Source organism: Anabrus simplex, chromosome 3, assembly GCF_040414725.1.
Source record: "Anabrus simplex isolate iqAnaSimp1 chromosome 3, ASM4041472v1, whole genome shotgun sequence".
Lineage (NCBI taxonomy): Eukaryota > Metazoa > Arthropoda > Insecta > Orthoptera > Tettigoniidae > Anabrus > Anabrus simplex.
This window is the reverse complement of record NC_090267.1, coordinates 518,518,211-518,539,659: the sequence shown is the minus strand read 5'-3', so window position 1 is coordinate 518,539,659 and position 21,449 is coordinate 518,518,211. Positions and strand designations below refer to the sequence as shown.

General features: G+C 40.4%; 1 protein-coding gene across 1 annotated transcript; it reads right to left on the bottom strand.

Moving 5' to 3' along the window:
- Positions 1-12,742: 12,742 nt before the first annotated feature.
- Positions 12,743-21,226, bottom strand: LOC136866589 (uncharacterized protein DDB_G0286299). The gene is made up of 3 exons (XM_067143692.2): positions 21,070-21,226; positions 19,431-19,606; positions 12,743-14,473 (listed from the first exon to the last, which is right to left on the bottom strand). Exons 1-3 carry the CDS (start codon positions 21,093-21,095, stop codon positions 14,325-14,327), a joined length of 351 nt encoding a protein of 116 aa, XP_066999793.1. The 5' UTR covers positions 21,096-21,226; the 3' UTR covers positions 12,743-14,324.
- Between the last annotated feature and the right edge of the window lie 223 nt (positions 21,227-21,449).

Here is a 21,449-nt window from a genome sequence, read left to right as displayed (position 1 = left end):
GCTAGGAGTGGGAAGGAAGCATCTGTGGCCTTAATTAAGATACAGCCCCAGCCTTTGCCTGGTGTGAAAATGGTAATAATAATAATAATTGCTTTACGTCCCACTAACTACTCTTTTACGGTTTTCGGAGACGCCGAGGTGCCGGAATTTCGTCCCGCAGGAGTTCTTTTACGTGCCAGTAAATCTACCGACACGAGGCTGACGTATTTGAGCACCTTCAAATACCACCGGACTGAGCCAGGATCGAACCTGCCAGGTTGGGGTCGGAAGGCCAGTGCCTCAACCGTCTGAGCCACTCAGCCCGGCGGTGTGAAAATGGGAAACCAAGGAAAACCATCTTCAGGGCTGCCGACAGTGGGGTTCGAACCCACTATCTCCAGAATGCAAGCTCACAGCTGCACACCCCTGACCACACGACCTAACTTGTTCGGTCGAGAGAAATGTTTGATTAAGTGTTGTTATTTGCAGACATGTGCAAAAGCAGAGTCCGACTTTGACTCAAAAGGTTTTATGAGATTCTTATTTTTGGCTGCCGGCCTTCAGACTCCCATGCAAGAATTCCCATCCTTCACACTTTACAAATTTAGTAATTGATCCGTTCTGACAAAAATTCACACTGCTTCAAGATTAACGAATGTATAGAAGTTCAAAGACATGGTAGACTTTGAAATTTTAAGAGTCATGAATACCAGCTTCAACCATCTTCTGCCAGTGACAAAGTAGAACAGATAATTGGCAAGTTTTAAATCAGCAAAAACACTCAAGGAATAAATAACATAAAATGAAAATAGTTCTCAAAACTTATGATAGTAAAAATGTTGAAATACTCTCACAAAGATTGTGTGTCGATTTATACGTGAATTATAACTAAATCCTGGGTTTAGTTCATTAAGTCTTGAGGAATGTCCATGTGAAAATAACTGTATGATGGGACACTTATGATATAACCACCGGGATGACTAAAAATATATTCACAAGTTTGTAGGTAAACTCAACTATAAAAGTTCAACAGTAGTTATAAAGCATAAGTCAAGTTACATGATTGTAGTAAGATGTTTGCTTGATGTTATCCAATGTACCAATTTGGCATTGTAAATTAAAATTAACATAATGTATTGATTTAAAGAGGCCAATTTTTTACGACAAGTCTGTAGTCTTACACTGTTGTTAGCCAGTTTGAGTCCTGTCGGTGGAAAAAAATTTCACCCTCAGAATATTGGCTGGCAGGGTAGAAGAGGTAGTGCTATATAATTTATAATCACTAGATTGTGTGCCCAGCCGGCCCCGTGGTGTAGGGGTAGCGTTCCTGCCCCTTACCTGGAGGCCCCGGGTTCGATTCCCGGCCCTGTCAGGTGTTTTTACCTGGACCTGAGGGCTGGTTCGAGGTCCACTCAGCCTATGTGATTAGAATTGAGGAGCTATCTGACAGTGAGATAGCGGCCCCGGTCTCGAAAGCCAAGAATAATGGCCGAGAGGATTTGTCATGCTGACCACACGACACCTCGTAATCTGCAGGCCTTCGGGCTGAACAGTGATCGCTTGGTAGGCCAACGCCCTTCAAGGGCTGTAGTGCCATGGGGTTTGGTTTATTAGATTGTGTGCCCAAAGCCTGGATTCAATTCCAAATTTGTCTGCAGTGCTCGTGTGGAGTTAGGGCTCCTTGGTGATCTTCGACAGGAATAGGCCACGTGTCGGCACCAGGTTTCACCCTCTCCCTTCCCACCATCATATACAACTTGAACTGAGTATATCAGCGTTAGAGGTTTGGTCATACTGATAAATAATTCGATACCTCGCGCCATTGTTACTTTATCAGCTGCTGACGTTAGTCAATCAGATCACTTCGCGGGTGAATCAAATGGGCTTTGCGCGATGGTGTTGTTAAATCTGCACATTAATCGGAGAATAAAACTTTATAATACCAGATTCCGTATGGGAATCAACATCTATATCATCATGAATAAAACTTTGCCAGGGGAGGAGCTTGAGTAGAGACCTCTTGAGATCGTGCCAAAGCAAGTATGCTACGGTGACAGCAGCTGAAACCAACGGTGTTTATTCGATGCTTTATTCGGCTCTCAAACAAGTCTTAGCAACACTGCAGTGCAAAGAGATCAGCAGCTGATAACATGGCAACGGTACGAGATATTGAATTATCCGACCAACCCTCTAACGCTTGTATAGTTTCTGACCGTCCTGTATGTCATTAACTGTTCTGATGAGGTCGACATCATGGATAGCATCTGGTCGTTAAAACTCGCTACGAAGACTCATACCTAACCCTGTAGAGAAACTGGGTATTTGTGTTAATTTTTGAAAACGAATTAAATCTCTTTACAGATAAATGTTGTCTTATTTTCTTCAGCGTTTGTCCCTCCTGTTGGCGGGGTCCACTACATGGATCAGTTGTCTAGTCCTGTCCTGGCCATGTCAGGGTGGAGATTGACGCTCTTCAGATCTTTGTAAAGATTGCTGTTTAGGTCATCCTTTTAGTCTCCTACCAGCGACTTCTAAGATGTAACCTGTCTTTGCGATAGTCTCGGCGTTTGCCTTTAGTACATGTCCAAACCATCATAGACGACTCGTGCATTTTTTCTTCAATCGGTGCTACGCCAAATCTATTTCTGATGGATTCATTAAAGATGCAATCCAGTTTAGTGACTCCAGCTGTCCACCTCAGCATCTTAAGTCTCCATGACGCCCAGTCTCAGCCGTAGCCGGCCAACATTCAGAACGATACAGACAGGTCGGATGATAGTACGATAGATTTTTTAATTCGAGATTGTCTGCCATCCTACGGTCGTAAGCGACACCATTTGTTGTTCTCCATTTCGTCCAGGATGCGAATCAACCTCCTTGGCAACCAGAATTCTTTTTTTTTTTTTTACTCCATTTCTCCGACCATTTAAGGATTTTAGACACCAGTTCTATTGCATTTTTCATGAAAGGTCAACACTGAATACAAATTTATACACACCTGAAGATACCGTGGTCAGTCAGTTCCAAATCCTATTGCTGGACAAAAAAAATTCACCTTCCTAATGTTGGCCAACAGGATAATGGTGATATAACAATTACTGATCACTAGATTGCACACCAAAAGCCTGCAACATTATGATGCTGCCTGTTTAAAGGGCCCTAACATCTAGGTCAACAGTCCCTAATGGTACTAAACGTAATGACAATTTAAAAGTCCAAAAGTCATCCACTGACCAGAATTCCAAACGTGACTAGGAATGAATGGATGAATATGAATTTAAAATACTGTAATTAGCAGATCCAACTCACAATACTGAAAGTGAAAAATAATTCACCAACTAGAATAAAAAAAGAACTATGATTATGAACTTAAAACAATCAGTGGGTTCAACCTGCAATGCCCCACCTTCCCAGAAATTATCTTAAAACAACAGTGTATACTGACGACCAGGGAGCTGCTTCCAAAGCACAATCCTGAATCGATGACGCTTGTCTAAAGGGGTCCAAAATCCGGGTGAACAACCCATCATAATGGTACTTATCGCTAGGAAATCATCATATGACCCACTCCAGTCACCCGGGTGTGGTTTTATCACTAGGAAGTAATACTTTTCATGTAGCGATACTAATCATGAGTAATGTAGACTTACGGTGTTCCAACACATTGTGGTACTACTCTCGGGTAATATAATGTGCACAGGTAACGCAGACATGGTGTTTCTCACATTACAGTGCCACTCGTAGGCAGTGCAAACCCATGGTGTTCCTTACATCGACATATTAATCACAGGGACTCTTACTATCCCATGGTGTTTGTCACATAGCGGGTACTAATCACAGGCAACGCCCAGACCCGTGGTGTCTCATATGGCAAAGTAAGCCCAGGTGTTCCACTTACAGTGATCACGAGTAGTGTAAAACCCCTAGATTCTGCCTCTGTTGCTACTAATCACAAATCTATTGTGTACCTAACATAGTGGTACTACTTGCTAGTAAACGCAAACCATGGTGCTCCATGCGTTATGGTACTAATTACAAGTAGTCTCATGCTTCTAATTGAATCATCCCTTGGTTGCCCCTTACGACACGCAATTCGTCTATTTGATGGGGACACAGCCTTCAGCAGACGCCTTGGCATTGACGGGAGTGGGCTATGTGCCGACACCAGGTTTCACCCTCTCCCTACATCACACGCACGTGAGCATGTTGCCCACTTCTGGAAAATTAGGACTCTGGAAAGGTTTCTACTTATAAAAAAGACCTGCACCAGGCCTGTCCAAGTCTCCCATCAATTAGTAAAATGTAGTGACTGGCAAGGCTCTCGCTCGAGACAGATTCTCCTGTGCTGCAATATGTGTGATGTTCAACAAACTACGAACGTAAGCTTGAATCAGCAGTTACTGCATGAAATAACTTTCTCATATGGAAACATGTTTATACATTTTGTCAAAAGCCTGCAAAAGTACAGCATGTTAAACTATGAGCCCCTCTATACCATTAACAAAAGTGGAAACAGAATGTCAGTATCTTAAATGGTTCAAAAGTTATTTTGAGATAAGACATCTGAGCTGTAAATCTTGTTAATAACTGTAGATAGGACGTAGTAGGGTAGTTTCTTGTCATGCAGACCAGGTTGGAGAAGTTCTCTGCAATGATTCCCATTCAGTGATAGGCGTTTTTAAGTGTCTGATCATCCCAGAAGGATTTTACTTTTGAACAAACACAAGGGACTGTATAACGTGATCTCTCTCCAAAATAATCCAACATCTACGTCTTGCAGCGCATTTTGGACATAGCCTTAAAAAGATGTTGCATACAATTACATCACATACGTAAGTACCTAATTATGACGCGAATGGAAAATCTAAGTTCCCATGGAGGGAATTAGATACTTTTCCACCAATAGAGCATATCAAAAATAAGATCAAAAATTAGATGTATGGCTTTTCAGGCGTTTGCTCTATTAACCAGCGTTTCGTCTTAGGTCTGACACTAGACTCTTCAGAGTGGGATGTGTCAGACCCTACCCACTGACACTGGGGTGTATGCAGGTGAACTTATCAGAAGCCTATTTAAGAGGCACAGTCTGATAACTGCATATGGGACATAAAACTCCACAATGGATTTAATGCTTGCCTAGCAATTCCGAATGGAAATTTTAAGTTCCCATGGAGGGAATTAGATACTTTTCCACCAATAGAGCATATCGCTACATTTTACTAATTGATGGGAGACTTGGGACAGGCCTGGTGCAGGTCTTTTTTATAAGTAGAAACCTTTCCAGAGCATATATGCTCTATTGGTGGAAAAGTATCTAATTCCCTCCATGGGAACTTAGAATTTCCATTCGGAATTGCTAGGCAAGCATTAATTCCATTGTGGAGTTTTATGTCCCGTATGCAGTTATCAGACTGTGCCTCTTAAATAGGCTTCTGATAAGTTCACCTGCATACACCCCAGCGTCAGTGGGTAGGGTCTGACACATCCCACTCTGAAAAGTCTAGGGTCAGACCTAAGACAAAACGCTGGTTAATAGAGCAAATGCCTGAAAAGCCATACATCTAAATTTTGATCTTATTTTTAATTATGACACGGAAACTATAAGGTAGGAAATTATTTCCTTCATCACTATGTCTATTTATCGTAATGGATACCATATTACTTAAAAGCATTTCCATTTGTAGATGATGTAGTAATTTGGGGCAATTCAGAGAAAGATGTAAAAGAGAGACTGCAGGGGTAAAGTCAGGAGTTTGAGAGGTATGGATTAAACATCAACAAGGCTAAAACGGTGGATGTTGAAGGTACAGAAGGGTGACAATCAGCCAGAAATCATGCTAAATGACACTAAGCTGGACAGTATCACAGAATTAAAGTACTTGAGCAGTATGATAACATAGCTAAATATGAAGTAAACAGTTGAATCAGCTAAGTAATAAATTTTACCCCCAAGTAAGACAGCTACTATGGGATTAACAAGTACCACTCAAAACCAAGATGACACTGTATAAATCATGCTACACCCCTATCCTCGCATACAGCCGGGAAACCGCTACATTAACACTATGCGCCCGCCGGTAGTAATATTACTACCACGCAGCATGCGTCCGAGTGCCGCACTTAGTAATACTACCACAATCTTTGAAATTCAGCCACTCGAAAGCTATTCACGTTATCAAAATAGTTTTTGCTTTGACGTGTTGTCGATTTCCTTTACTATCGTTAGGTGGTGTTGTCGAACGATAGTGATTGGGCGGTACAGCTTAGGGACGATGTTTCGTAGCCACGTGTGCTCAGTTAGATCTTATGTAATTGCTGACATGCATACTTCTTGCGCTCTCCGGTTGGATAAGCTCAAATTTATGTGCGTGTGTTCTAACGATAGATTACAGGACTTCACAGATTTAGAATGTAAGTGTAGCGAGGCAACGGTCTGCAATCATTTCCCAAGTAGTCTATTTATACTGTATAATTGAGATATGGATCCCGGAGCTTGTACAAATAAAGGAAATCCTACGCGTGCATACAGCCCACAGATAAGTCAACAGATTATTACGGAACTTGCGAACGATTCAGATTCTGATCTGTACGAAAGTGATCGTGAAGAAGAAAAATGAAAATATACAAGTCCCTCAGGATGCTGAATCATCAGATTCATCACCAGAAGAACCAGACTAACAAATTCAAAATCGGTGTTGATAAGTCAGACCAATTGTTGGCATATTATGCATTCACAAGGAAATCGATCAAGTGGTGGAAAAATTATTCTTCCATCTGTTTGATCTTGCCATAGTGAATGCCTATATACTGCACCGTAAAAGGCTTCATCACAAACACTTCCCCTTTCGAAATTTTGTGAACGTTTAATGGATGATTTGGAGAGTAGTGTTGGGGCCGAAATGACTGAAGAATCACGAGTGCCAAGTGCGGGAAGGCTATTAGGTAGAGAATTTTCCACACAGAATACCGGCAGTAGGCGCGAAGAAGGAAAGACACGCAGTGTATGTGCAAGGTTTGCTACAAGTCCAAACATAATACTGGTCGTGCTGTGAAGAAAATGACAACCATATATTGTCGTAAATGTGACATAGGTCTTTGCATAGGGGAATGTTTTGAGTGTTACCATACCAAAGCTAAGTATTGGGAATAACAATGTGTAATTCTGTTATTCAGTGACTAAAAACTATCGAACTTTTCTAGTGAATTAGAAATTCAAGTGCGTGAACAAGGATATCGCAATGGACCAATACTGTAGCCTAAGTTTCTTTCCAATGCTAAATGTAAGCATTTTTTTATTTGATTTCATGGGATAGCCCACTCTTTGTACAATATGTATTTAAATTTGATAATTTATATTGCGAAAACTGACAGAACTGTGATTTTTTTTTCCGAGAGTCTAAATTATGTCGGCATAGGGTAGGGACACCATCTTGAAACGTCTGAGCTCATAGTGTTAACAAGAAAGGACAACTCGAAACTCCAAGCAGCAGAAAGAAAGTTCCTACGCACAATGATCCAGAAGACCAGGAAGGATAAAATCAGGAATAAAAAAGTCAGAAGACATAGGACTAGAAGACTCCTTACTCCAGAAGATCCAAAAGGCAAGACTGAAGTGGTTTGGTCATGTGAAAAGAATGAGTGCCAATAGGTCTGCAAGATGATGCTTGTTTAAAGGGGCCTAACGTCTAGATCATCGACCCCTAATAGTACGAAATGAGACTAAATGAAACTACAAATTAAAATCACCAAAATCCTCCACTGACCACAATTCGAAACGTGAGGACGAAGAATGAATGGACGGATGGATATAAATTTAACGATCAGTGGAACCAACCCAGTGCCACACATGCAGAGCTGGCGTAGAATAGTATTACTGACCAAGGGACTGCTTCTATAGCACGATACTGAATCGATTATGCGTATAGAACTGGTCCAAAATCCAGGTCATCAGCACCTCATAATGGTATTTATCGCTAGGAAAGTAGAACCATGCTATGTGTAATGTTTCGGTACTAATCAAAAGTAGCGTAGACTCGTGGTATTCCACATTGTGGTACTATTCACAGGTAGTGTAATGCACACAGGTAACAGACCTATAGTGTTTTGCATATTGCGGCACCATTTGCAGGCAACGCAAACCTATGGCGTTTCTCACATAAGTGGACTAACCACAGGGACCCTTACTATCCAGTGGAGTTCCTCACATAGTGGGAACTGAGCACAGGTAAGGCATAACCATGGTGTAGCTCATCTAGGTGTACGAATCGCAGGTACTGTAGAACCCACATCCTGATTCACACTGTCTCTACTAATCCCAAACCTAATGCTTACCCAAGTCGTACTACGCGCAGGTAAATGCATCCCATGGTGTTCCCTGCATGATGGTACAAGTAGTTTCATGGTTCTAATTGGATCATCCCTTGGTCGCCTCTTGCGACAGGCAGGGGATACCGTGGGTGAATTCATCTGCTTCCCCCACCCATAGGGGGCAGGTCTGCAAGAAAGGAGTATGAAAGAGACCGGTGGGCAGACCTAGAGAAAAATGGACAGAGTGAAGAAGGATGTAGAGGAGCGAGGACAGGATTGGAAGCATATTGTGAACAAAGAATGGTTCATGGACAGAAAATGAAAGGGGCTCATACCACACCTGGGAAACGAGTTTGTCAACAATGACGATTATGACCCTGTCTGTAAACACAAGCACTGGTGAAATTGATGTGGGGTCTGTACACCTTCAGAAGCCATCAGTTTCTTAGCCTACTCGCTCATACTTGCCGCTGCATACAATGCCCGTGGTTGGCTATTCGCTAGTAATGGGCAGTCTGAGACTAGGTCTCGAGATTTCTCGAGACTAGCACAAGAGCATTGTCCCCGCATTGTGCGGCGAGCAGCATGTCGTGGGCCTACAGGTAGTCTGAGCTGAATGATGTTTGTGCCGAGTATGCGAATAGCCAACCACGGGCCTTCTCCATTTCGTAAATACGTGTTAACAAGCGACTAGGGCGTTCCGTTTTTACAGAGTTCTATTTAGACGCAGTATAACAATTATAAAGGATACGCATTCTGGCACTGTATGCACTGGTAGGTACACGCATGAGTGATTTAAGTACAGAACCTGACGGCTACTGTAGGTACACGTTACCTGGATACTAGAGGCACGCATTATTCGAACTTGGGACAAGGCAAGATGCGCCTTGCTGCATATGCAACCACCATTACTTATGAGTGGAATGTGTAAAGTGCATCAGTTTGTTCCAATTCTTTCGACAGATAGGTGCACATCGTTATCAGACCCAGCATTCAATAACATATGACCACTGCTTGTGTTTACCGATATTTTAGTGACGAAGGATGCAATTCCTTACAATGTTATAGAGTATTCCCGGCATAATTAGGTACTTCGATATATGACGGTGCAGTGTGAAATTGTACTAGTTGTACGCGACAACTTGAAGACTGTCCGAAATGCAACAAGTCGTGGATGTTTGTTATTTTGAAGATTCCACATAGCACAGCCTGCTGTGTTGTTTATTCAAAAGAAAATACTTCTGGGATGATCCAACACTTAAAAACACATAATACAAATGAAGAGGATAGTCGCAGAACACCTCCGACCTGGTCTGAATTACAAGAAGCTACCCTGCCGACGATTGTGAGACATCCAGGTAGGTTTACATCCTAATTCGTAATTATACGAGTTATTCAGCTAAGAACTCCTCCTAAAATAACTCTTGAACAGTTTAAGACACTGACATTGTGTTCGCTTTCATTAATGGTGATAATGAGCTCGTACAACATGCAGTGCTTTCCTAGGCTTTTGACAAAATTTATCGTCGCACACGTTTCCAAATTAGAACTGCTGATAACTACCAAGCTTACACTCGTAGTACTGGGACGTCGCGTCTCAACACAAGAATCCGTCTTGAGAGCGTTGCCCATCACCCCTGCTGAAAGAATTGGAGCAAAGTCAGACATTTTAGATTACACATTCCACTTATGTGTAATGGGGGTTGCATTTGTAGCAAACCACATCTTCCCCGTCTCAAGTTTGAATATTTAATGCACGCCTCCAGTATCCAAGTAGGTGTACGTACATCCTATCCACAGGTGAACAGTTTAAGATATTGACATTCAGTTATCACTAGGGTATTAATGAGTTCACAGTTGAACATTCAGTACTTTTCCAGGCTTTTGATAAAATGTATTGGCTCGCACATTTTCATATGAGAACGATATACTATCAAGTTTAGTCGTACTTGCTGGTAGTGATAGGCAACGCTCTCGCTCGAGACTGACGTCGCAGATCGAGACTCTCGCGAGAATCCCGAGACCGATCCTCCTGTAGCGCAAGCTGTGCGACATACCAGTAACTACGACTGTAAATTTGACAGTATATCATTGGCAGTTATTGCGTGAAATAACGTTCTCTTATGAAAACGTGTGAGCCAATACATTTTGTCAAATGCCTGGAAAAGTACTGCATGTTGAAGTATGAACCCCTTAATACCATAAACTAAAGTGGAAACAGAATATCAGTATCTTAAACTGTTCACGACTTATTTGGGGTGGACATCTTAGGTGAATAACAATGCATACTTTGTGAATAACTGTATATAGGATACTAGAGGAGTGCATTATTCGAAACTGAGACAGGGAAGACGTGCTTTGCTACATATGCAACCCCCATTACACAAGTGGAACGTGTAACAGGGGTGATGGGCAACACTCTCGAGACAGATTCTCGTGTGCTGCGAGCCGTGCGACGCCCCAGTAACTACGAGTGTAAGCTTGCTAGTTATCATCAACAGTTCACATGGAAACGTGTGCGACGATAAATTTTGTCAAAATCGTATGAAAGCACTACATGTTGAACTATGAACTCCTTACCATTAACGAAAGTGAATACAGAATGCCAGTATCTTAAATTGTTCATAAGTTATGTCAGGTGGACTTCTTAGCTGAATAACCCCTATAATTTGTTAATTGTTATTAGGATGTAATTCTACATGCATGCCTCACAATCGTTGACAGGGTAGTTTCTTATGATTCAGACCGGGCCGGAGGTGTTCTGTGACGATTCATTGATATTATGCGTTTGTAAGTACCAGATCATCCCAGAAGTATTTCTGCCGATGTATTTTACTTCTTTTGAATAAGCAACACAGTGGGCTGTGCTATGTGACACCTCTTAAATAACATATCCACAACTTACGTTGCGTTTCGGACAGTCTTCAAGTTGTCGCGTACAATTCGACAGTTAACATTGCACCGTCATATATCGAAGTACTTACCTAATTACGACGCGAATACCCTATAGCAATTTAGATTACACATTCCACTCATGCGTAATGGTGGTTGCATATGCAGCAAGGTGCATCTTGCGTCGTCTCGAGTTCGAATAATGCACGCCTCTAGCATCCAGTTACGTGTACCTACAGTAGCCGTCAGGTTCTGTACTTAAACCACACATTCGTGCACCTACCAGTGCATACAATGCCTGAATGCGTATCCTTCATAATTATGTTATACTTCTTCAAAATAGACCTCGGTATAAACGAAAGCCCTAGTCGCTGGTTGACACATATTTACGAAAACGAGAAGGCCCGTGGTTGGCTATTCGCATATTCGGAACAAACAACATTCAGCTCCGACTACCTGCAGGCCTATGACACGCTGCTCGCCGCACATTGTGGGGACAACGCTCGAGATTTCTCGCGAGAAATAATGCCTGCGCTAGTCTCGAGACCTCGTCTCAGACTGCCCATCACTACTTACTGATACGTCGCACAGCTTGCACTACAGGAGGATCGGTCTCGAGATCTGCGACGTCAGTCTCTAGAGTCTAGAGCGTTGCCCATCACTATTCACAATACTCGGCACAAACATTCAGCTCCGTCCACCTGTAGGCCTACAACTCGCTGCTCACCACAATGTGAAGACAATGCTAGAGACAGATAAACAGTTGCTTGCGCCAATGTTCAGAAATCTTGAGACTCCCCTCTCAGATTGCCCATCACTAATAAGTCCCATGGGAAACTATTGAAGCACAGCAACAGTTTAACAAGATTATAGGGAGCATTCATAACACAATTTCTTTTCGTAGTTCATCAGTTACCGAAGGACAGAAAAGGGCTAGGATTGGGAAAGGAAACTGTAATGGCCTTATAAATGTACAGCCCCTGGTGTGAAAATGGGAAACCATCTTCAGACCCAACACCAGTGGGATTCGAACCCCACTCCAATCTGAACACAAACTCACAGCTGTGTAATCCGAATCATGCAATGGTTCGCTACACTGAAAGGAAAAGGTTCAAACACAGTGGAACAACAATCACCCAACATGTCGAAGTCTATGCTTTAAAAACTTAGCTATTGCTAATAAAGCATTAAAAATGTATGGATACATTCTAAAATTTTCTGAGTTTTAAATGTGAAATGAAAGGGAAAAATAAAATGAAGTGATACTATTTCCTGACAATGCAGTCATCCATCTACTGAAATTTTGAACAAAGTTGACAACTACAAAGTAGTGCACTTTCCAACAAATGTCAGCTGAAGGTGCAATTAAAAATACAAAAAAAAAGACTTCCATTAAAGAAAGTTTCCAAAATCCTACTAAACAAAATGTCTACATTCAAAATACTTTAAGTACTGCAGTACTTGAGATTTCTAGGCTGGTAAATAAACTGATTTAAGTATAGTTTGGTCCCTACTAGTACAGATAATTGACATTCCACTGCACTTTAAAAATAAGAATGCGAGATACAGGAAACTAACTCTTTATTGCCATTACGAACTAATCAAAAAGAAACTTCAACACAGGACAGTGTATACTTCTGTACATGTATTAGTAAATATTAACCCACTAAATGCACTAACAGTTTCTTGATATAGATGATTCATGTTAAATGTGCACAACACTGAGCATGAAATTTGCTTGTACTTCAGATCAGTAAAACCTATGTCTATACGTCTGGAGGATTAGGACTCTAAAACCACACATCTCCATCACTTTTGGACCAGGAGAAAGTAATACAAAAATCACCAGTTTTATACAAAAAAGTGGATAGAAAAGTTTCTATTTATAAGAAAGAACACAGTATGGTGTAATAAAACTTTCATAATTCAAAAGTACAGGGTGAGCAGATTACCTGAGAAACTCAAGGGGAGAACGTATGCTCCCAGTCGGCAGCAGAAAAACCACTACAGCATTTATTTGGACTTTTGAAGTCATGTATTCACCCCATTAAGAAATGCAGATTCATTTACAGTGTGCACTGTCATCCAGGATTCTCAGGACAGCTGAACAAACCAAATCACAAAACCTGGAACTCAAAACACCAAGGAATCTTCGAGACCCAAATGAGAGGCCAACACCTGTTTTGGAGAATTATTTTACCATTTTTAACTAACTCGATGTTGACCTGAGACTGAATATCTTGCTGCATGTATAATTTGGAAGATAGGCCTCATCTCTACCCAAACATATCTGCTAGTTAGCTATGGCCAGAGTTCCAGATATGCAGATAATCCACTTACCCGGTAACACAAGTTACACTTCTCTTTTGTACCTTGCAAACTACGGAGAGATGGATCCTACTATTGTTAGTGATTGTAAAAAGGATAGGTAGGCAAGAATTTTATTTAATACTACAAACACAGAGTTAAGTTCCCCACAACATTAAGTCCTGAACTAACACATACAATAGGTAAACGTGACAACATTTTCACTTTACGTTGTCACTAAAATGTTCTTAAGTCTCCTAGCCTTCCATCTATTGAAACAGAATCATCCTTGATTCCAAGCACAGGATTTTGAGAACTGCCCTTAGAGAAAATCAAGTGTTAATTTTCATAAAATATTTTCATGAGGTGCTTGTTTGATTACAACTTAAGTGGAGATATAAAATTTACACTAGTATGCAACTGAAAGACACATACGCATCAGTACATAGCAAATTAAGTTTACATCAGAAAAAAATAAGATTTCATACTTTTACCAAAAGACCAGCTTTTAAATAAACTAGATAACCTCATACTGCACCTCACTTCACGAGGTGAGAAAACTAAACTCTTAATACTCCTTAAGATAGAGATGCAGGAATGTTAAGGTAAAAAAAAAAAAAAGAAAACACAGTTGGGAAGATGAATAAATGCAGTCCAAATCGGATCTTTTTCTCTTCCACACACAGCTTGGAAACCAAGTCAGCATAATGTTGTGAAGTGGCGTTCGTGTGGGTGCTGCAACATAAACTTACACCTTGTTCATTTAACTTGGTCCCACTTAGAAACACACACTCGCAACAATAAAGAACTGAACCATTCAACTTTCACATTGTGCAAGTTTAAGCGACCGCCTCGGCTTCGCCATTCGCTGTTGCCGATTCTTCCACCTTCTCGTCTAACTTAGCCTTCTTCTCCGGACTGGCACCTTCCTTCTTGCCATCGGGAGCATCCGCACTTTCGGATTTTCTTTTTGTGGCACTCGTTGAGTCTAGAAAAAGGAAGTCAAATCCAAAAACATTAGGACAAAAGATTCATGCAGTACGTAGAACAGATTCCAAATATATTACCACAAAATCCAGGCTCAGTTCACTAATATGGAGTACACACTAAACACTGGATATAGGTGAATTTTATGTGTCAAACACGAGAGCAAGCATTCTTTTGAACTTTGGATTAACGCTAATTTATGCCACAGAGCCTCCAAAATAGAGAATCACTAATTCAACAAGTCAAAAATGTCAAATCAAGATCGAAGATTATTTGTCCTAAACGCAAAATAGGAGCAGGTCGAACACAAAAGAAAAGACATCAAGTCAGAAGATAGCAAATTTTCACTGCATTAGAAAAAAAAATAAACGCATGGGTTGTCAAACCTCAAGATTACATCTCTAGTCTTCATTAAGTAAAATGTCATTCTCAAATGCTCTAAAAACTATTCCTTGGTAACTTGCAGCAAATATGAGTAAATTTAAAAAGCTATTACTCAAATGTTACCCTCTCCTCACTCTGCACGTACTATAGTTACAAGTAAATGATGCTAAGGCCAACTGACAAATGTAACATGATATAATTAAAATATTACAGATTCTGAGAAACTATGTCCACACCCAAGAAATGCACACCATTTCCAATTTATCCACAGATCACACACCACCATCTTCAAGATTAAGCATAGAACTTTCATATAAAATGCAGGGTAAAATCTTTCCCTTTGCCCCAGAAAGAAAATAGGCATTAGTGCAGCCCGTAGACCAGCGTAATTTGTAATGTTACTTGTAATGTTACAAGTTAGTGGAATTAGTGAAATCTTACTATGAGAGTGTCTCAGAGGAGAAATGTGTTCTTTGCGATGTCCAGGAACCCACCATTCTGCCCCAAATAGCACATTTACTTTTATAACCTAATAAAGATTATTACACGCCATGTTCATTTCTGAAGTAGGTACTTTTATTCTTATTGGCCAATGTAAAGTGGCACGTGATCACCTTCCCGTCAAGTATGTTGATGATCCGTTACCAACCGCAGCACAATAAAAGCGCAAATCGTATACGAAACTAGGGGCCTAACGCCGCTTCTAACCATCCAGACCAATGGTCTTGTCCACGGCAAGAATCCTAACCGTCAAGACCAATAGTCTTGCCTAGATCCTGTCCTAACCGTATACGAAACTAGGGGCCTAAGTCCGCGGAACAATTCGAAGCATAGTTCCTAAGTACAGAGGTTGGCAGCACTGAGCACTGCTGCAGAACATCCTTTCCAAGAAGGCCGCGAGCGAGAAAACAAACGACAGTCGTTACGCGTCTGTGAATAGCGGTCCACGGGCTGGACTAATGATGTATAATGAACCAAGTTGGTCCTAAAAATATATTTCCTTCTGTAGAAAAATATCTGCAATTGTGCAACATTTTCCATACCACCTCCTTCAACAGTCACCAAATTCCTGGAACATATGTAGAAACTACTGTCTGCTCTACAATAACACCTTACGCCTCACTTCACTTGGCATATACGTCAGTAAAACAATGGTGATATACATACATGCTTTATGCCCAAGCATGAAGAAATCATGTGTGATACATTAAAATGGGATTACAAATTGGCACACAAAACTAAAAACCAAAGAAATCAGTAACAATACATAAATTCAGAAAAAGACCCTACAGATGGGATCATGTGGGCAACTGAGGAAGGCGCTAGCAACAATAAAGGGTAGAAATTCAGTAAGACTTGCATTACTTTCACAGCATGATAAGGATGTAATGTTGGAAATCTTAATTGGAATACCTTTTAGAGGAGAGATGTGTTCACTGCGACAGTTAAGAACCCACCCGCAGTCCTCTGGAAGTAATTGTTTTTAACCTAATACAAGGTATCACCCGCCATAGTCCATCGCCTAACTACGTACCAGCATTTCCATTGGGTAAGACAAGATACGTCGCTCTAAGCAATGAAGTAAAATGAATTCCGTTACCAACCCGCGCACAAGAAATACACAACTGCCCAAACCAATGGAGGCGACACGCGGAATACTAAGAGGCCTAGGGCCGCTTCTAACCTGAGGACTTACTCCCCCTGACCCCCTTTGCTTGATCCAGACTAACGACTGTCACGAGATTCATAAATTCAAAAGCAACACCGCTGCACTAGGACTAGCCAAGAACCCACCCGCCATCCCCCAGAAGTACTTTTATAACCTAATACAATTTATCCTGCGTCACTGTTCATCACTTAACTACGCAGCATTTCCATTGGGTGAGAGACAATCGGACATGTTACTCCCAGCAATCAAGTAAAATTAATTCCGTTACCAATCCACGTACAATAAATACACAACTGAATGCAATCTGTAAACAATGTACAATACAGAACAAGAATTCTCTATTCAATTCCTCTTAATGTACAGGAGCATACAGCACCAATCCAGACCAATGGCTTTGTCACTAGCCGACATCACCGTACGAAATGCTAGAGAACTACAAGCTGCTTTGTGGGCCAAACCTGGGGGCCCCTTTGCTTGATCACAGTCCGATGGCTTTGTCACTAACCGGACCTAACCAATCCAGACCAACGGCTTTGTCAGATTTGTAAATTCAAAAGTAGCACCGCTGCTCTATAGGACTAGTTCTTTAGATGAACAGTTGACAGCTGTCCAACGCACGATCACGACCATCGCAAGAAGTCAGCGAGAGAAAAACGGCAGTGGGATCGCGCCTAGAAAAGTGTGCGCTGAAAAATTGTAGTTACCGACCTTTTGCCAAATTAATTTAGCATAACTGATAGTTACAAAGTAGATTGAGACAGCAGTGCATTTAATGTCGTCACGGCCAACTGTCATCAAAGTGAGCATTTTTTTCTACGTGGAATGGTGACAATGTACGATGGGAAATGACTATATTCAATTATACGTTGGCCAATAGCAATGCTAATAGCTATTCTAGCAATGGAGAATGGCAGTCATGAAAGTAAATATGTACTTCTGGGAGGCAGGCTGGGACCCCACCAATCCACCCTCAAAAGTATAATTACTTACTACAGTAGTCTAAATAATTTGCATACCACTGTTTACTCTCCCACTGGCTGAAATAACATACAAAATGACATTCAGAGAAATCAACACGCATACAGTTACCAACATCGCACCAGAAATCCTGAAGAATGAGAGCCAATGGCAGACACGAAACAGCCCTCTCTATGCAGGCCAGGGACACACCCGTCGAAAGGCTCTTTGCTAAACACCCCTCGTGTGCTAGGCTGATGGTTTTTAGTAACAAGCCCAGATGTGCGCAGACCTGAACTTCTTGCTGTCACAACCTCCACGAGTAACTGTTGCCGTTAACAGTTCGTTGCAAGTGCTCACAAAGGAGCCAGGAAATAAACAAGACAGTCATGCAGTAGCTAATACATGTGCTTCAAGTGGTGTCTGTAGGGATTAAACTTGCACGTTGAATAGAACAGCCACGTTTTAAATTAGTTTTATATCGGACCGACAAGGAAGTCTTCCCAAAGACTTATTTTGCCCTATGTGAATACTGGAAATCATTTTGGGTTGCTTGACAGCAAGGATCAAACCCTTATCTCTCGAATGCAGGTCACGGTTACGAGACCCTATCCACTTAAAGACAATTCGCTCAATTTTTTTCAAAACTAACTAGGCCTGTTATGAAAAGGTTACCTGCTGCTTGAATCCATACAATTCTAAACAAAATACTCTCCCATGTTTCTACAAACCTGTTAGGAGTTCCTAGCTTTAGCCATAGATGAACAATCAGAACAGTTCCTTTTCCACTTCATACAACTGTACTTTTGAGTTACAGAAAATGTAACAGTTCAAAATGTTGCAATACCTGACATATGACAGGATAGAACTAACAGGACAGCCAAGACAAACAGGCTCCTACAATTATACACTACACATTCAAATACATTAATCACAAATACTGGCTACAAGCACATGACTCCTCTAAACTTCCAGTCTGTTGCCCATGTCATAGAACAAAACATTGTCACGATTCCCTCAGCAGAATTCTACAGATCTTAACTGCAAGAGGTAAAGAGCCTATCCAGGGATGAAGGGAATCTTTTTTTTTTTAAGTCATTTCTCACAGAAGCAATCTTAACCCATCAGAACAGAATTTTAGGAGCTGCAACATACCATACAAATTTCAGATGAAACTAGTACTGTATTCCCAACAAGTGGAATGGAAAATCTTGCATGATATAAAACATTCCATCAGTTAAGTAAATGTTTTGAAGGCAGGTTGGTAGAGTCCCTACCCTTAGCTACCACACTCCTATAAACACAAAGATTTTTTAAAGTTCATTTCCAAAATAGATATGTTTTGCAGCAGCGTGTATTGTACGTAATTTAAGTTTCATTTTGAAACGAAGGACAAGTTTGCTATACTCTAACCATGAAAATGGATTATGAACAGTTTCCTTAGATCGACTAGACCATTAAATGTAGGTTAAGAGAAAAACACATACCTGTTTTTCACATTACCACCTGGCCAAATATTCACGAAAAGCAGGACCAAGTTGCACTAAGACAAAATCATCCTGCACACTTACACTGGCCAAAGCATCGCCAGAAAAGTTACACATAGCATTTTGAAATCAGGAGTAACAAGTTCTCCAGTTTGAATACTTACTCCTTTAATATAATTTTGTAACTAGCTGAAATGAAAGATATACCTGAAAGTACAAGTGTATCGTTTCAAATTTTATACACAAGTGCTAAATGTATAATGGTTTTCCCTCTCGAGAATGGATCAATTTACAAAAATAACTACAGCAAGTTACTGTATCAAACTTCAGTCAATGTAGCACAAGAGACACAAGAAGTGATCAAATTAAAAAATCCAGCGTGTAACATAACTATCAAGGACTTTATGAAAGAATTAAGGGCTCGATGCTAGAAAAGGCTTTCTGCAATGAACAGAAATTACCTGTTGAATCTCCATTTTCCTTGGAATCTTTTGAATCTTCTGCACCATCCTTCTCATCTACAGTGCCATTTTCCTTTGGCTTCTCAACTCCATTTTCAGAAGCTTTAGAATCTTCATCTACATTCCCCACTTTCTCCTCCACCTTCTTCTTCTCTGGGGAAGTGACAGTGGTTTCCCTAGAAGTCATTAGAAACCAGACTTAACTCCCTTATCCTCAATTTTTGATGAACAAGTATTTACCAATGAAATAACTAAGTACTAAGCAAAATTCAAATTCTGAAATACATTTAAAAGAATTTTCTTGAACATCAGTTATAAACCTACATCACTTTGAAATGACATTAATTCATGCTGCAAGGATGAGAATTAAAATGACAAATATAATGATTATGATCCTAACCATGAATATCTTGGGTTTCATACAAAGCCATTTCCAGCTTACTTGATAGCCAGGAAACCATGAAAATGATTTGCAAAAGCGACTGCAAGAGCAGTAGTCACGTCCTGTCTTTGTCACAGTTTGAAAATAAACTGTTCCTAGGCTAAAAACACTTAAAATCACATCAGTCATCCTGCAACAAAAGAATAATTATAACATCACATAATTCATGCTGATGGGCACAGAGTACTTTGGAAAACTTCCAAGATACCCACACTGCCAAACATTTTTAAAATTTGCCATTCATTTGTTGCAGTTTAACTCTGTAAATAATTAGCATTTTTTTCAAAAATTCTACAACACAATCTTCATCTGTGAGATCAAATTGTTAGTGATTCAAAAGTAACCTGTCAAAAAAAGTCACAGCACGAAATAAAGCACCAATGAATGGCACAGGACAGAACAAGAGAAAGCAACATAGTGAACATAATATACAATTTTAAACAAAAATTCACATGCGGCAGAATGTAGGGACTTTAAAACTGCCACTCGCAAACAAATCCCCAACTTGAGTTGCGTAGTAAGGATAACATAACCAATAGCTCTGAAGAAATCTCCCCCTACATTTGAATTTTCAAATAGAATACTGATCTTCATAAAATACAGGTACATACTCTAGATAACGTATGCTAACAGAACACTGCAAATTTACAGAAACAATTTTGCAAAGGTTACAATAAAAAAAGTATACCAAGTGATACCTCCACAACATTTGTTTGAAACTACTTCTGATCTACAAGTTGGTAAATCCCTAGCCACTCTAGTGGCACTACTGGAAACTAAACCGCGCGAAATTAGGTTCGATTTGTTTTCGGAACTCCGTACTACAAATAATTTCGTATATGTTATAATAACTTAAACATGAACTCCCCATGCGAAAGTTCAGGCTTCCACCGTCGAGCGGCGACATAACTCGCCACCCGCACGACTCTACGCGACAAGCGCTGAACAGAATGGCGATCAATACTATGGGTGTGTTGGCAACAGAAATTCAGATGCACTCGCTAGAATAACGAAATCTACTAACAATGATACAAAATCTAACAACCGTAATCATTAATTATCGCTAATTAATAGTTCATTTTCGAATAATCTGCATCACGCCATCTTCGGCTACCCGCCCGCCAAAACAAAGGCTAAAACAATTAAAGTATATATATTCCTGAAACTACGTAATATACAAATACAAACTTCACTTACTTTGTTTCGGTTTTGGTATCTGCCATTGTTTATAGAAAAATTAGAATAGATTTTCACTTGAAATCTAACAAAATTCCAGTTTATGCCGGAGAGCTCACGTACACATCCGCCGCTTACTAACGCACAAGTGAAAGAGACCAGAGCTGCGCATGTTCTGCCTGACCTTCAAACTAACCATTTCCCGCGTCAAACAGAGGGCTCTGCATTCGCATTATATTCGTTGTTTCGATCGACAATTTATTGAATTTCTTCAAGAAAATGCATTTATTGATGAAGAAACAAGTTTATAAATTATTAATTAATATTATAGAGATTTCTAATTTTTAATAAACTATATTTCTCTTCTTTTCTTGTTGGAGGGAACGAACAGTGATGTTGAC

What these genes read in the sequence shown, in the direction of transcription:
- LOC136866589 (XM_067143692.2), bottom strand. Translation starts at nt 21,095, where the DNA reads ATGGCAGATACCAAAACCGAAACAAA. An exon ending in GATACCAAAACCGAAACAAA is followed by an intron (nt 19,607 to 21,069) that starts GTAAGTGAAGTT and finishes AATGACTTCTAG; the next exon opens with GGAAACCACTGTCACTTCCC. An exon ending in GGAAAATGGAGATTCAACAG is followed by an intron (nt 14,474 to 19,430) that starts GTAATTTCTGTT and finishes TCCTTTTTCTAG; the next exon opens with ACTCAACGAGTGCCACAAAA.